Below are 18153 nucleotides of genomic sequence, written 5' to 3'. Positions count from 1 at the left end.
TGTGTGAGTATATCCATCTCATAGTAGGGCTGAGAAGGAAGATACCTGAAATAACATAAGGTGTGGGATTGTTCTTCATTTTCTATAGGGAAGCAAAATGCTTTGAACATATTCAAACATTCTCCTGTATTTGTGGAGAGATGTCTGACATTTTCCAGAGATTGAGAGTTGGTGTTTGATAAATAATAAAGCATCATATATTGAGCTTCTTAGGGGAACTGTACATTTTTGTTATCTCTTGGGGCCTGTGGCAAAATAAATGTAGAAGGAGGGAAACCCAGGGCTCTATTGGTTCTCGGAGCAGAGTTGAAGCTGCTGTGAAATGCTGACTCTTGAGCTCCAGGACCCTTCACTTACATGAGCTTTCAGTTCAGTTCAGTCGCTCAGTAATAGCCGACTCTTTGTGACCCCATGAACTGCAGCACACCAGGCTTCCCTGTCCATCACCAACTCCCGGAGTTTACCCAAACTCATGTCCATTGAGTTGGTGATGCCATCCAACCATCTCATCCTCTGTCGTCCCCTTCTACTGCTGCCCCCAATCCCACCCAGCATTAGGGTCTTTTCAAATGAGTCAGCTCTTCACATCAGGTGGCCAAAGTATTGGAGTTTCAGCTTCAACATCAGTCCTTCCAATGAACACCCAGGACTGATCTCCTTTAGGATGGACTGGTTGGATCTCCTTGCAGTCCAAGGGACTCTCAAGAGTCTTCTCCAACACCACAGTTCAAAAGCATCAATTCTTCTGCATTCAGCTTTCTTTATAGTCCAACTCCCACATCCATACATGACCACTGGAAAAATCATAGCCTTGACTAGACAGACCTTTGTTGACAAAGTAATGTCTCTGCTTTTCAATATGCTGTCTAGGTTGGTCATAACTCTCCTTCCAAGGAGTAAGCGTCTTTTAATTTCATGGCTGCAATCACCATCTGCAGTGATTTTGGAGTCCAAAAAAATAAAGTCAGCCACTGTTTCCACTGTTTGCCCATCTATTTGCCCTGAAGTGATGGGACCGGATGCCATGATTTTAGTTTTCTGAATGTTGAGCTTTAAGCCAACTTTTTCATGAGCTTTACCAACATGTTTACTAGGCTGTTGTAAAATTCTCATTTTAACTACAATAAATCCATTGATTCAGACCACTCTTTCCACTCCCACTTTTGTTGATGTCATGTGCCCCTGGAGTGGCCACGGACATCTTCGGAACCAGCTAAAATAACGTTGAGTAGGGGGTATATTAAAACTCAACATTCAGAAAACTAAGATCATGGCATCTTGTCCCATTACTTCACGACAAATAGGTGGGGAAACAATGGAAACGGTGGCTGACTTTATTTTTTTGGGCTCCAAAATCACTGCAGATGGTGAATGCAGTCATGAAATTAAAAGACGCTTGCTCCTTGGAAGAAAAGTTATGATCAACCTAGACAACATATTAAAAAGTAGAGACATTACTTTGCTGATAAAAGTCCGTCTAGTCAAAGCTATGGTTTTTCCAGTAGTCATGTATGGATGTGAGAGTTCAACTATAAAGAAAGCTGAGCACCGAAGAACGGATGCTTTTGAAGTGTAGTGTTGGAGAAGACTCTTGAGAGTCCCTTGAACTGCAAGGAGATCCAACCAGTCCATCTTAAGGGAAATCAGTCCTGAATATTTATTGGAAGGACCGATGCTGAAGTGGAAACTCCAATACTTTGGCTACCTGACACAAAGAACTGACTCATTGGAAAAGACCCTGATGCTGGGAAAGATTGAGGGCGGGAGGAGAAGGGGACGACAGAGAATAAGATGGTTGGATGGCGTCACTGACTCGATGGACATGAGTTTGAGCAAGCTCTGGGAGCTGGTGATGGATAGGGAGGCCTGGCGTGCTGCAGTTCATGAGGTCGAAAAGAGTTCGACATGACTGACCGACTGAACTGAACTGAACTGGGGGATATGTTGGGGTCAGAGGGTTATGTGTATGTTGTTCACAGTCATTTCTCTTTGGAGTTAAGTTGCTGCTATCCAGAGGTAACAATGGCTTCCAGGAATATTCCTATCAATACTGAGCCCACTCATCAGGACGAGACATTAACAACAAATTAAAGCTGTATAGGCTTTTTGTTCAGTTCAGTTCAGTTGCTCAGTCATGTCCAACTCTTTGAGACCCCATGGACTGCAGCACGCCAGGCTTCCCTGTCCATCAACAACTCCTGGAGCTTGCTCAAACTCATGTCCATCGAGTCGATGATGCCATCCAGCCATCTCATACTCTGTCGTCCGCTTCTCCTCCTGCCTTCAATCTTTACGAGCATCAGGGCCCTACTAAATGTGATCCACCTTCTCATAAGGCATAGTTTTCAAGCCATCTAGTGTCTGCAAACCTCTGAATACCCCAACTTGGGGTCCCCAGTGAAGAATCCTAGCAGAGGATCCTTTGACTCCCTACTCGATTGCATTACATTCAGTTCTTCATGGTTCTACCCTGTCAATGCCAATACAAAAGACCCATTCTAGGAAAGCTTTTGGCTTGATCTTGCCCTATTATTTGAATTACAAGTTAGAGCATTTTAGCTTACAATGAAAAAAATGCATCAACTTTTTTTTTTTCTATTTGCTGTATGTTGTCATTGTTTTTGCTGCTAAATGTGTAAAGTAAAACGTGGATCTGACTTGGCTCTTAATCTGTGTGAATTTCTAGCTTAACTTTTCCTGCAACCACTTATTTGAAAGTTCATTACAAAGAGTGGCTCTGTGAGCCTCCTTGTGTGTTTGTTGTTGTGATTGTTTTTTTAAAACATTTTTACTGGTAACAGCTATTGTAATAATATAAAAGCAGTAATAACCACTTAGTGTAAAGAACAGAATTTGTCATAATTCTGCTAGTCTGCTGTAAATTCTTACTTTTTTTGCATACTGCTTGTGTATTTTAACTTATTTTAAGGTTTTTTTTGACACACGTGGGGTCACATTCATATAGCTTTGCAATTTGCTTTATTTACCTAACAAAGTATCTTGGATTTCTTTCTGTGTTCTTTTTAAGGGCTAGATAGCACTTTTTTGTTGTTGGTGGTGATATTAATTTAGTCAGTCAGGTCCTTTTGATTGGGTAGTTTTCATTTTTTCTATAAGAAACAGTGCTATAATGAACATCCTTATTCATATATCTTTCCATATTTTGGAAGTTTTTTCCTCCTGTAATATGAGTTTCTAGCAGTAGAATTCCAGGGTCAGAGGCTATATACACTTTAAAATGTTAACGAATGTTTCCAAATTACCCTTTAAATTATTCTACCAATTTGTAGACTCCCCAATAATGTAAGAGTATGCAGTTCTCTACATAGTACAAAACATGAATAGTTTGTTTTTATTTTTCCTGATTTTACTGTCCAATATCAGGTTCTCCATTTAACATTTATATCTACAAAAGTTAGAGATAGTTTAACTTTATGGGAAACTAATTCATATTTTTGCAGTGCTTCTAAATTTAGCACCAGGATAAAATTATGTTGGATGTTTTTCATGGAAACTTATATTATTTTAGATGGTTAACTCTTACTTGCTCATAATTCTGATACATACTGAGTACAATGAATCAATATTTTAAATACACCGAAGTTAGACTTGGTATAAATATTGGGACTGTTAGAAAATTAAAACCTCTGCATTAGAAGTTGCAGTCTGACAGTTCACTTGGCTGTATCTGCCCCAGAGACATTTCCCTCATAGTTTAAGAACTAGTTGCTAATGCTTATAAATGGTTTCATATAAAATCAGATTTTTTGTTTTTTTGAAAAATAAAATTTTGGACAATAATGGATTATATACATGTAAATAATGGACTGGAACTGCATAGTTGCTATTCTTTTTAGACAAGTAAGTTGTCTCCAATTTTCCACAGTTTCCGCCATTCTTTAATATATTACACCAGGCCTACTTCACCAGGCCTATAGGAATAACATACAGATTTGTGGACAAATAAAAACATAAAGGCATGTATGGAAAGAAATTCCCTAACTTTTTCACTAATAAATTAGTCAAGACATCATAAAATTTCCTACTTTATTGGGTTTTCTGGTACATTCATTACCTTAGAAAGGTGGTAAGAAATAGAAGCAGTAAACATCTCAAAGAGATTTTTTTCCCCAACTTTTCCCAGGAAACCACTCCACTGGCTGGTGAAAAAGAAGATGACTGGAAAGTTTATGATTCCTGCAGTTCCGCTATCTTACGCTGCAATTTCTTTAGGTCTTTCTGTACTTTATAGTTTTCTAAATCCATCTTTGTTTTCTGTATTCGTTGGAGGGAGTTGAGAGAGTCATGAATCGATTTAAATCCTGGAAGAGGATATGAAAATAGGTATATTGAAGCTAAACAAAGCATTGGATCTTTAAAAATTTTTTAACAGAAGTTACTAGTCAGCAGTCCTGTCACAATCGATCATTGTGACCATTAAGACCAGTCTAAAAATGTATAATAATCTTTTCTTATAATGTCATCAAAATGCATTAGCAACCGTGTATCAACTAGTATCTGGCTTCATTGTGAAATTTCAATTCTTGTCCTTCCCCTCCATCCCCATAGATTGCATAATGAAATAATTCTATATTTCAAGAAACAAATTGAAAACATTTTCTTTCTGTCCACTTGGACAAGAAATTTGGATGATCTCTTTTTTTATTCTTGTTACAAAATTGCAGGTAGAGGCCACAGATGAGATGTGAAACCTTCTCTGAAAGCAACCTGTTTGAAGGACTTAAGGAATGGTCCCTTGCCAGTTGCTCCCCCATCCCTGCCCCCAGCACTTTGTGTCTCAGTTATACAAGTCCAGCCACTCAGGACCACAGCCTACCAGACCTCAAGCTTCTCAGAGTACAGCCCATTGCTGACTCACTGGAGGCTTTTGCATAGTCATTTCTCAACACATTTTTGTTAAAGGCATAAAAGCAAACTGTTGATTGGGAGTCCCCATTTGTTAAGCTCTCATTTAGTAAAACACAGAAACATCAAGGTTACAAATTACTCTTTAGTTCATACTGGGATTGTACTAACAGAATGAGTACATTCCATCTTTAATGGGTAAATAGCAAGCAGAGCCCTAAAAGTTGGGTCAGTTAAATTGGGGTTGTCTCTCATACAGAAACCTTCTGATTCCTGGTAATTCTCAAAATTGTGGCTCGAGGCAGATGGCTGCTCTGCTACACCTATCCTCCCATCCTTCCTTTTGACAAATTAGATGAGCCTTTCAAATTAATCCTCTTTGATGTTAGCTCAGCTTGACACTGCTGCCATTAGCCTCCTTAAGAAGAAAAGCAGTCATTGTACTGGACTCTGCTCATTCATTTCTCTCCCTTGACTTCTAAAGGTCATGTCTCCAGTTTGACAACTGTCCAGGCTCATTACCTGCAGTTCAGTGAGGGACATCTGACCTAGACTCTTAATTTCATGATCTAACCACAAGGAAGGTCTAGATGATCTTCAAGGATTTTCCAGGTCTGACAATTTTAAGATTCTATGATCTTAGAGACTAAAACATAAATCTCACAGCAATGGCAACTTGTGACCCTGCAACCTGTGAATGAGAAACTAAATTTGCATATTTACCTTCCCTCCCGGTGGTATGCTGACATTCTATGGGATATTTAGGAAAGCCGATGAAATACAAAGGATGTCACTTGACTGATGACAGGATTGCTCCCTGGCCATTAGCTCAAAGTAGAAAACCCTGAGGGACTGGATAAGAAAGGACTGATGTTCTTGACTCAGTTAAAGGTATCTGCTCACCTGATTGATATTCATCCTGCGTTTTCTCTAATTCATCCCAGATGTGCTTTTCCAGTTGGATCATCTTTTTGGACAGTTTATTTTCTGTTTGCTTCATTTTGTTTAGATCTGCTTCATACTTCTCTGTGTTAATGAAATTCTCTAACTTGCTTGAAAGCTTCAGTAATTTTTCTTCCATTTTTTTTTCAGACATATCCTACAAAAGAGGTCTTGTGATAAAACTGCTGAAAACCTTTGTGGATTTGAATTTCATCTTAGAGAATGCGTTTTAACAAGTTTGCTTTCCTGTGATAAACATACGTTTCCAAACCAGGTGCCCTTGTATCTAAAGCTATTCACAACTGTAGGTTAATTCCTTTATTTGGCCTTGTTCGTTGGTAGTTTCTGAAATTCTACATGCTATGGGAGAAGAGAAAGGGCTGTGGTCCTTATGAAATGTGTGGAGGATTTGGAATTGTAGCATTTAAAGAAGTGTTGCCAAGGAAGGCATTTTACATCCTGCTTGACTTGAGCTCCTGGGACATTCTCCTAAGTATTAGACGTTCTTATTCCCTGAGCTTCCTATCTCTATGTGAACAGGCTTCAAACAGAATAGTGATTCTCCATCTCTGCTTTCTATTAGAATCACCTGGCCCATTATCCACCCCCCAACCCCACCCTACCCCTACACACAATTGATTTAATGGGGCTGTGTTGAACCCAGGAGTTGATGGCATTTACAAGCTCTCTCCAGGTGATTCTAACGTGCAGCAGGGTGGGGGCTGCAGAGATAGCCTGAGACAAACGAGCTTTTTTGCCCCTCCTCACTCCCCTCCAGGGAAGAGAGAAATGTGGGAGACTTGGCCCCCTTTGATGCTTTTTGGTCCCACTTGCCTCACAAATGGTGGGTTCCAGCCTCTCTTCCTTGTGATAGGCGCCTTCTGCCCGCAGATGACCGCGTTCTCATCTAGTGCCTCCTAGAACTGGTGGAGGAGTCTTGCCTAAACCCTGACCAGAACCAGCGGGCTGCTTGGCTGCAGATCAGACCACACGTCCTTCAACAGCTTATGAGTGATAAAGCTGTAATGTTGACTTCCCTCTCTGGGACTCCTGCCTCCAACCATGTCAACAAGCTCAGGTTGGGTAATGGGAGCGTCCTTTCCTGGGCTGCCGAAAGCCGCTCTCCTGAAGTTCCAGAATCGTCTTACTTGAATCACCTGTAAGGTTGGCCGTGCTGCCCTCCTGTCGGGGCTTAGCAGCGTGGCCGGCATTGCTGGCTGGAGAAGGGAGCCTGCGATATGTGCCTGTCGCCTCACCCCGAAGCGTGGGGGTGTCTCTACAAGGTCTGACCTGGAGAAGGAGTTTTGAAAACCTCTGATCTACCAGTGGATCTCCAGAGAGGTAAAAACGATTTGTTTAAGGCAGTTTTCAGGTTTTATCGTATCTGAGCATCGCCCAAGGAGCTTATCTGGGAGCAGATCCCCAGGGGAGGCTCTGGAGGGTCTGATGCTTCAGCTCTGGGTTGGGACCAGGAATCTGTACCTTAGAAAGCTCTCTGTGTTATTCTGGTACAGGGAGAGATACCGGGAGGCCTGCGAGTTCACAGAATTGGGGAGTAGCTGACAGGACCAGAAGGCAGGCCTCTGGATTCCTATTCCAGGCTAAAAAGTCAGTTACTGAGGCGCTGAAGGTTACTGTGAGGTTTCAAGCGTGGCTCTCAAGACTCGGACTCACCGCTCACATCTAGACAGGGGATAACAGAGCCCTTACCAGCTTCTCCTCCAGGAGGGCCAGACACTGGTTTGCGCGGCTGAGCTGCTCTTGTTCGTATTTAATGACCTGGTTTTCTGTCCGTTTTTGATGGTTCTCCATTTCCTCATATAGATTCAATGAAAGGGAATTAAATCTAGGGGGGAAAGTAGTTCTATTTTGGTAAGTAAATTTACGCATAAAACCGACATTTATTGAAAACTGCGTTTTTTTTTTTTTTTTGGATGATGAGAGTCCATGTGCCCAGCAAACACCTAGGGGTGATAGAGGGGTGGGTAAGGGAGCACACGCTGGGTCCCTTCCTGCCGACAGCACCCTGTTGCACACCCTGAAATGCACGTCCACGCAGTGGCAGGAGCGTACACACGCACACACACGCGCACACACACACACAGAAAGGTGTGTGCCATCTCCTCTCAGTGCCCAGGCCACAGTGTGTGTGCACAGAAGAATTACTTCAACAAGTCACTTGGCTGGTATTACTCTACGGTAGACGTTAGCAAACCACCTTTTCTCTGAAAGGTTACATAGTAAATATTTCAGGCTTTTCAGGCCATATAGTCTCTGTTGCAACCATTTGTCTGCCGGCACAGTGGGAAAGCAGCCCCACATGATACAAATTATAGGCTTTTTTTTTTTATAAAGAAATAATGAGCAAATGAGGTGGCTATCATCTAATGAAGTTTAAATTTCATGTGAGGTCATAAAGGATACTTTTTCCTTTAAAAAATGATTAGAACGTGTTAAAGCCATTCTTAGCTATGGGCAGACTGGCAAAGGGCAGTAGTTGGCCAAATCTTTTCTCTACTAGGGTCACTCTGAAGCTGAGAAGGAACTGGGTGAGAGAGGACAGTCACAGGGAGAAATAGGGAAGGGAGAAAGGAGAGAGACCCAAAGGATTTTGGAAAGCAGAATGTCCAAGGGAGATGCTCCTCGGTGACATCTCTGCTTCCAGCAAAACTTCAGTGAAATCCCCGTGTGTCACCAATGGATCTCTGTTAGTGGATTCTTTATTCTTTGCGGGGGTGGGGGGTGGATTTAGAGAGATGCTGAGTTACTCAAGTGGGGCAAAATCAGACAAATCAAGAAGTGTGCAGGAAGGAACTGCTCACATCAAGTTGATGCACAATAGGAGTGTTAAATAACAGAGTGAAGGATTTAAACCACAGAAGTAGATGTCATTGTTGTTGTTCAGTCCCTAAGTCATGTCCAACTCATTGCGACCCCATGGACTGTAGCACGCCAGGATTCACTATCCTTCACTATCTCCCAGAGTTTGCTAAAATTAAAAGGACTGGAATCATGTGGCATCAGTTTGAAAATTCACTGCAGAGTGGCTGAGAGTGTGAGAGGGGTGTTCTCATCTGAAATGATTGAGAAGAGGGGTGATAGGGCCTGGGGAGTGGTTTCTGAAGATGTTTTCTGCTTGTGACTTGCTCATGATAAGATGTTACGTTCAAATTCTGTTTAGACTAGGCTAAATATTAGATTGCAGGAAAAGGGCATGCCATTTGTTATTGAAAATATTCAGACTGCCTTCAACTGTGGGGTGACTTGAAATAATAGTTACTCTAATGATTTCAGGAAAAGTTACATGCAGCTAATTTGGTGTGTGACATTTATCACTGGAAATTGCCTAAGGTGTGCTAGACAAGTACCATATTGCATGCTTCTTTAGCTCTCCTGAAAAAGTGTTTGAACTATCAGTTGGAAAAGATGTTAGTGAGGTCATTTCCATTTTTATGTAGACTCATGGTCAGTTAGCAATGTCTGGAGATGTTTTTGGTTGTCACGAATGGGAGGTGCTACTGAGCTGTGGTGGGTAAACATCCTACCGTGAACAGGGCAGCCCCACAACAAAGAATTATCCTGCCAAAATGCTAATAGTGCCAAGGTTGAGAAACTTAGATTTGGATTATTAAATCCAGAAATGGGAAAGGTAGTTACTTTTCCAGTACTTATATGTGTTGTAGCGTAATAGCTAAATTCTGGTCTCCATCTTTCTGAATGAACACTTTTTGATACAGAGAGGAATATTTTTCACATAGAAACAGTCAGCGTAGAAACTTATCCTTGATGCAGGTAAGTTTTTCAATCATGAAGAAGATGAAGTTGATTATTCTTCCTGTTCTTAGTTTAAGCATGCTTTTTAAACACTTGTGCTGCTGGCTAATGACAGATACTGGATCTCAGATAAATAAGCCCCTCAACGGATAGGTGGACAATCTCTGTTTAGCCAATGGCTGCCTCTGTCTGGAACACTCTTCCTGAGAATATACAATGGCTCCTGCCCTAATTTCATTTAGATTTATATTCAAGCACCACCTTATCACAGAAGTTTTTCTTGACACTCCCTATTCCTTTACCCTTCTTTATTTTTCTTCAAAATGCCAATCATATGATACATAATAGGTAGGTCTTCTCCACTAGAAAATGAAGACAAGGATTTTGCTTTGTTCATGGCTGTGAACCATGCCTGGAATATAGAAATGCTCAGTTAAGCAGAGGCTGAATAGATGATTTATTCTTTCTCATTGAATACATTTTATTAGGGCTGTTAACAAATAGCAAATCATAAACTTGTCAAGCTATTTAGAGACCTAAACTTTGATTTTCATCTTCCCTTCTCTCTCGTGGAAGGATTAATTGTGATGGTTAAGTGGGAGAGTAAATCCCCAGATAACTAAGAGATAGCTTTACCATCAAGAATCCATCCTTCAGTTCTCACCTTCACTGTGTAAATAAATGAGAACATTTACTCTCATCAGTAATAAAATATTAAAATCCCTCTGAAAATGAAGGAACCATTAAATGTACCCAGGTAATATCTCTGGAAGGACATGGCAGTAATTGAAATTCTGAAATTAAAATAAACTATAAAGAATGAATTACTTTTTATGATCTTCTTATCACAAGGTTTTGCCTATAACTGGAAACTCACTTTCCTGGTAACAGTCAGAGGTCAGATCCTGTCTATTGTTAGCTTATTAAAATAGAAAGGCATTATTTAAAAGCATTCTCCTTGAAAGGTAAAAAGTATAAAAATAGTGGTTTATATAATGTTTTCCTTTCTTTTGACTTTTCCCTAACATAGTGGACATGATTTGCCATATAAGAATTATTGTTCTGTTAATTATAGAACATACAGTTATAATCTCAATAGGATGAATTTATCTTAGGTGACACATTTTAGTTCTCAAATCCTCTATATCACTGGTTATGGGAGTATTTCAGTTAGATGTAGTTACATAGGTAAGTAGATAGATAGATGGATAGATGGAGTGATAGGTAACTTTTTCTTTCCTTTTCCTTAAATCATAAATCAGACTTTTAAATTATGGCCAGAGACCTCATTAGCACAAACATGAGATGAAGGCTGATTTTTAACATTTTTTAATACTGATGGAATCAGGTTAAAATGCACACCAAGGGCAATTATAAGGCAGAAAGTTACAGAAGAGTAAAAGAAAATTTAATGGGGCTCTATAGACACCACGAGAGCCCAGGGTAGAGAGGGGTGTGTGTGTGTGTGTGTGTGTGTGCACGCGTGCACGTGCGTGCATGAACGTGCATGTGCACAGGTGTGCTCCCTCACATCTGAGTCTTGGTGACCCCATGAACTGTAGCCTGCTAGGCTCCTCTGTCCGTGGGATTATCCTGGCAAGAATACTGGAGTAGGCTGCCATCTCCTCCTCGGAGGGATTTCCCAACCCAGGGATCGAAACTTCATCTCTTGTGTCTCCAGTGTTGGCAGGCAGATTCTTAACCACTGAACCACCTGGGAAACCCACGGCTGTGGTGAGAGTGAATGGTGAGGGCAGAGAGCGGGGCTTGGGACAAGCATCCCGGTGACCTTCCTGGTTGCAGGTGACATGTATCACTGAGGACATAGCTCCATCCTGGCTAGTTTTACCAGCTCTCCTTTGTCTCAGACCCAGTGGTCTTGCATTCAGCAATCTGTTGAATGAATGTTTTTAGGAGACATAAATAGTTTGAATTCTTGAAAGCTGTTACTATTACCAGGCTTTTGAGAATTCAGATGGTGGTTTTAACTACACGAGAATATAGAAAGATTCAGTGCCATTTGGTGGGCTATAAACACAGAAGATGTCTTCATTTTTTTGGAATCCTATCTGAATAAGTCCTTTAGATTAGGTACTATTATTTCTTTAGAGATTGAATCTAAGAATCTAAGTTTCATGTCACAGACAAGAAATAAATTTCAAGAAACATTTTTCTGAACTAAATTTATACCAATAGTGACTGACTGCAAGTCGCTCAGTTATGTCCAACTCTTTGTGACCCTATGGACTATACAGTCCATGGAATTCTCTAGGCCAGAATACTGGCGTGGGTAGCTGTTCCCTTCTCCAGGGGATCTTCCCAACCCAGGGATCAAACCCAGATCTCCTGCATAGCAGGCGGATTCTTTACCAGCTAAGCCACAAGGGAAGCCCTTTATACTAATAACCTCGAATTAATTTCTTCTCAGTATTCTGTGGTTTCTAGTGAATGACACTAGTTAAAGAGCAATTTCAACTTCACTCTGATAGAAAGACTTTGTTTATTGTTTGTTCCCAATTGTACTTGAGTTTAAATTCCAGTATCTTCATAGCCTCACACCATCAGTTTTGAGCACTTGATCATTCCCTTTCCTAAATTTCAGTAGCACAATTCAGTTCAGTTCAGTTGCTCATTCGTGTCTGACTCTTTGCAACCCCATGGACTGCAGCACGCCAGGCTTCCCTGTCCATCACCAACGCCTGGAGCTTGCTCAAACTCATGGCCATTGAGTCAGTGATGCCATCCAACCATCTCATCGTCTGTCGTTCCTTTCTCTTCCTGCCTTCAATCTTTCCTAGTATCAGGGTCTTTTCCAATGAGTCAGTTCTTTGCATCAGGTGGCCAAAGTATTGGAGTTTCAGCTTCAGCATCAGTTCTTCCAATGAATATTCAGGACTGATTTCCTCTAGGATGGACTGGTTTGATCTCCTTGCAGTCCAAAGGACTCTCAAGAGTCTTCTCCAACCCCACAGTTTGAAAGCATCAATTCTTCAGTGCCCAGGTTTCTTTATGGTCCAACTCCCACATCCATACATGACTACTGGAAAAACCATAGCTTTGATTAGACGGAACTTTGTTGGTAAAGTAATGTCTCTGCTTTTTAATATGCTGTCTAGGTTGGTCATAGCACAATTAGTTTACTATAATGTGTGGAATTATGAGATGGAGGCATCACAGATCGACACAAATAGCCTGAGATTTGGAGTCCGACACTTTTTAACTGTGTAACTTTGGGCAAATTGTTTAATTTCCATGATTATGAGTTACCTTGTGTTTGAAATGATTATAAGTCCCAGCTGGCAGACCTGAGTGCACGTGAGCTGCATAAGCATTTAGTGATTGGTGGGTGGTGGTGGTGGTGGTGGTTCAGTCATCAAGTCGTGTCCAACTCTTTATGACCCTATGGACTGTAGCCCGCCAGGCTCCTCTGTCCATAGGATTTTCCAGGCAAGAATACTGGAGTGGGTTGCCATTTCCTTCTCCAGGGGATCTCCCCAACTCATGGATTGAAGCGACGTCTCCTTGACAGGCAGATTCTTTACCATGTGAACCACCTGGGAAGCTGTTAGTGATTGGTAGGTGTTTATAAATGACAATGAATATTTATTATTTCTGCCTACTGATATATTTCATTTAGTATCTCAACTTTCACTTTACCTGTTCATGAGCTTTTCACTTATTTATGTGTTTTCTCCCCTACTGTCTATGGTCATGATTATATCTTTGGATTTTCCGAAACACAACTTAAGTATTATAGATGCTCAAAACATTCCTTTGTTCTTTGGCTTCTATTTGTACCTAAATGTGCTGGGTGCTGAGGCTACGAAGAGGAATGAGACAGGTCCTTGCTCTGATTTGTTTTCTCCTGTGGCAGCACCTTCAAAGCTATGTAGTAAGACTTGACCATGAATCTGCTTCATTGGCCAAATGCTTTTTCTTATAATTCAGTATCAGCTGAACAGCATCAGCAGCAAGTGCTATCGAGGGAGCGCTGCCTCTGCCAGCCCCTTGCTGACAGGCAGCCATAGTTCATGATGGCTGAGACCTGCTCTGTAAGCACTCTGCTGTTGGCTGAGGACATTACTTAGCTGAACATCTGACTAAGGCCCTTCAGGAAAGGGGAGGCTCAGTGCAGAGGTCCAGATGACACAGCCTGTGCGTATCCTTTGTCAGATCAAATGATCGCTTCCTTGCCAAAGCCCCATGAACTCACTAGAAAACCCCCAGACAATATTGTGGCTTTTAAGTTCAATATATTAATAAAATATGTTCCATCTACCATCAAACTTGAATTTGTTAAAGTTTCTAAATGGGAAAAATTGCTCAGTTAAACTTACCCTTTAATGTTATTAAAAGCTTTTAGTCTCTTTGCTCAGAAACAGTTTTCTTTTTTCTTAAAAAAGTAAAGCAAATACTATACTCCACCCACTTTGCTTTGAGAAATGCTCTGATTGAAAAAAAAAAAAAGCCCTACCTACCTCACTTTCTCTTTGAGCAGAATATTTTGTAATATGTAGCTCAAAGGGTTAATATCCCTAATGTGAAGGAATCCTACCAGTAGATAAGAAAGTGTTGAAAATAAATGGTAAAAAAATGGGCAATTCACAGAAATTCAAAGGGTGAAGGGAATGCAAATGAAAGAAAGAGATGCTATTTTTCATCCTTTAACTGGCAAATATTAAAAATAATATTCAGTGTGGATAAGAATGCACAGAAAGTCCTTCTCAGGCATTGCTGCTGCTGCTGCTAAGTCACGTCAGTCATGTCTGACTCTGTGCGACCCCATAGACAGCAGCCTACCAGGCTCCGTCATCCCTGGGATTCTCTAGGCAAGAACACTGGAGTGGGTTGCCATTTCCTTCTCCAATGCATGAAGGTGAAAGTGAAGTCATTCAGTCGTGTCTGACTCTTCTTGACCCCATGGACTGCAGCCCACCAGGCTCCTCTGTCTGTCCATGGGATTTTCCAGGCAAGAGTACTGGAGTGGGTTGCCATTGCCTTCTCCGTCAGGCATTGCTTGTATGAGTAAATTGCTACATTTTTAGAAAGAAATTTATAAAAATTAATATGAACATAAACTCTGACCTAGGAATTTTGCCTGTAGAAATAAAAGCACCTATATCTAAGGAAATTTAAGGATATACATAGAATAATTTTTATTTGTATAAACTGGAAATTTTTGTATAAATTGGTAGGTATAAACTGGAAAAGATCTATTCATCAGTAAGATAGTTGAATTAATTATATCTGTAAGTTAAAATATTATGCAGCTGTGAAAAATAAAGCTAGAATAATATTCACTGATCTAGAGAGATACCCAATATATACTGAAAAAAAAGTTATTGAGTAATGTGTATAGGATTTATTTTAAAAACCCATGTTCTCTCTGTATGTAATCTATGCTAAGTATATTACATATTATATAGTATATACATAAAATCTCCCTTTTCTGTTACATATTTATATCTACAAGGGGGAAAGGGAGGAAAAATATATCCCTGGTGTTTGTACTGGTTACATTAGGAAGCCTGAATGGTGACCTCTATTTTTATCTATACCTTATTTTATCTGTTACAATGAATGGATACTACTTTTTAATTTAAAAAATAAGTGGAGAAATTTTAAATAAAAATCTATGGTGTTATTGAATTATAGACTAATAAGTATTTGCCTGGGGAAAAATCTGGCTTGTAAACTATTAAGTACTATAATACTAATGAAATTTTAAGACTTCATTATTCCAAGTGAGAAAGGACTCCAGTTTATATTATTATAAAAGTGTCCAGATTCAGATTTAACTATTTAGATGATTCATCTATAAGCCAATTTCCCACAGGACTGAAAGTGGAAAAAGTAGGCAACAACATCAGCAAAGCAGTCATCCCTAGTTCTCAAACATTTACTTTTCCCCTCTTTTCTGTTTGTTAATATTCTTGACCCCTTAAGCCTGTCTTCCACTCCAGATAATAAGTTCCTTTTCTCCCCCAATAAAATCCATTCTTAAACTGTACTTCTAGAAACAGTTTACTTTTCTATTTCTCCTTTGGACACTTTATCTTAATTCTAAACTGAAGAGATTAGATCAATCATGACATAGATATTTACTGAACACCCTCACTGTGCTAGAATTTAAGAACCTAGACAAGCATTTTTAGAGAATGAAGAAAGTAGGTATTTTCTGTTTACCCAAGACATCTGTTTCTCTTTGAGTTTTAGTGATGACCACTGGTGGTTCAGATGGTAAAGAATCTGTCTGCAATGTGGGATATCCAATTTCGAGCCATGAGTCTGGGAAGATGCTCTGGAGAAGGGAATGGCAACCCACTCCAGTATTCTTGCCTGGCAAATCCATGCCTGGAGAATCCCATGGACAGAGGAGCCTGGCGGGCTATAGTCTATAGAGTTGTAGAGCCAGACATGACTGAAGCGACTTAGCATACATTGTTTAGTTGTTAGCTTCAAGTCTTAGAGGTACAAGCATATATTGGTACATTTTATAGTCGGTGGCACTTAGATTTAATGAAATATGGTAGAGATGGAGGAAAATGGAGAGAAAGTATATTCATGATTATGATTTGACCAAGACATTAAACTCAAGTGATGTGGGACAGAGAGGAGAAAGAACAAGAATAGAAGGGTGGAGCCTCTTGATGAGGGTGAAAGAGGAGAGTGAAAAAGCTGGCTTAAAACTCAGCATTCAAAAAATGAAGATTATGGCATTCAGTCAGTCCCATCACTTCATGGCAAATAGATGGGAAAACAATGGAAACAGTGACAGACTTTGTTTTCTTGAGCTCCAAAATCATTGCATACAGTGACTGCAGCTATTAAATTAAAAGACACTTGCTTCTTGGAAGAAAAGCTATGACAAACCTAGATAGCATATTAAAAAGCAGAGACATCACTTTGCCAACAAAGGTCCATATAATCAAAGCTATGGTTTTTCCAGTAGTCATGTGTGGATATGAGAGTTGGACCATAATGAAGGCTGAGCACCAAAGAACTGATGCTTTTGAACTGTGGTGCTGGAGAAGACTCTTGAGAGTCCCTTGGACAGCTAGAAGATCAAACCAGTCCATCCTAAAAAAAATTAACTCACAATATTCATTGGAAGGACTGATGCTAAAGCTTCAATACTTTGGCCACCTAATGTGAAGAGCTGACTCACTGGAAAAGATGCTGATGCTAGGAAAGACTGAGGGCAGGAAGAGAAAGAGAAGACAGAGGACGAGATGGTTGGATGACATCACTGACTCAATGGACATGAGTTTGAGCAAACTCTGGGAGATAGTGAAGGACAGGGCAGCCTGGCATGCTGCAGTCAATGGGTTTGCAGAGTCAGACTGGACTGAGTGACTCAACAACAAGGTGGTATCATCTAAGTACCTAGAATTTCCTTTGCTGGTACTATGATGCCAGGAAATGGAGGTTATTTAAATAAGAAAGGAGGAGTTGACGATAAGGAGGCCAATAATTTGAATGTGGAATCTTGTCTCCTTTATTGCTTTCTCCATTGTACAGGGGAAAACTCAGTGTAATGTGGGATTACAAATAGTATTCAAATAGGGATACTGAAAAGAAGCAAGCAGAGGGTCTTAGAAGAAATCTTAAAGGAAAAGCTAATGAATCAAACTTAAAAAAAATTATTTGATAACTTCATGGAATCTATGTAAGTTCAATTGTGCTTTACATTGAGGCATTTTAGTGTACAATTGATAAGTTAAAATGATACTCTTATCAGAAAGTGTCATTTCAGTTGAGATATTATGCAAATAAGAATGGCAAATTAATATGCATATTTCTTCTATTAAAATATGGTATGAATCCCTTTAGTATAAAATATTCTCTGCATCAGTGTATTGCTTTATTTCTTGGCCAGGTTCAAATTCCTGGAATAGGATTTTATTCAGTGCTAATGCTTTCATTAGGCAAAACCCTTTGGAATGCATTAAACAGAATTGAAAATCTTCCATTCACTTACTTGAACTCCAAAAGGTTCATTTCGTGGCGATAATCCCCCTGGACCATCTTTAAATTTGAGATTTGCTCAGAACTGGAAGCCTCTATCTTTTCTAAGAGCTGCATTACCTAATGAAAGTACAAAAGGGAGCTTTTTTGTGTGTGAACAAAACCACTAGCACTTACATTTATTATACTTTGTTCCTAAAGGAGCCTGCAATAAAGACTTGAGCCTAAAACATGTTTGCATTTGAAAATGATTTTTGTCAAAGGAATGATTCAACAGTTGTAGCACTACCTTCAGGGAAAGAACAATGGGGGCGTGTTCCATTCTGCTGTCTATAATAATCTTTTTGATAAGAAACCATCTAATGATATAACAAAAGCATGCTATTGGCATTGGTTTATCAGTTTGTTGGTTTGATTGTTGCTTTACTTTGTCTCCCCAGTTACAATGTAAGCCATTCTATCTTCTGTCACCACTATATCCTCAGGACACGATAGATGACCAATGGTACAGGCTCACCAAATGCTATTGAATAAATGCTGCAATGCACAATTGGGCTCTGCAAAGAAAACACCTGAGTCATCTAAGATCAGGCCTCAGGAATT

At 40.0% G+C, this 18153-nt stretch overlaps 1 protein-coding gene across 2 annotated transcripts in view; it reads right to left on the bottom strand.

Moving 5' to 3' along the window:
• Nucleotides 1-4030: 4030 nt before the first annotated feature.
• The window catches only part of FAM81B (family with sequence similarity 81 member B), a 56100-nt gene continuing 41977 nt past the window's right edge, over nt 4031-18153 (bottom strand). For both annotated transcript variants that reach the window (XM_081498751.1, XM_081498752.1), the window contains 4 exons: nt 17564-17670; nt 7519-7654; nt 5770-5965; nt 4031-4322 (listed from right to left, as the gene is read on the bottom strand). In XM_081498751.1, the coding sequence (XP_081354877.1) occupies nt 4189-4322; nt 5770-5965; nt 7519-7654; nt 17564-17670 (573 nt within the window). In that variant the 3' untranslated portion in view covers nt 4031-4188. The remainder of the gene's footprint in view (nt 4323-5769; nt 5966-7518; nt 7655-17563; nt 17671-18153) is intronic.

Source organism: Giraffa tippelskirchi, chromosome 6, assembly GCF_054371585.1.
Source record: "Giraffa tippelskirchi isolate mGirTip1 chromosome 6, T2T-mGirTip1v1.2.pri, whole genome shotgun sequence".
NCBI classification, from domain to species: domain Eukaryota; kingdom Metazoa; phylum Chordata; class Mammalia; order Artiodactyla; family Giraffidae; genus Giraffa; species Giraffa tippelskirchi.
This window is presented reverse-complemented; position numbering and strand designations above follow the sequence as displayed.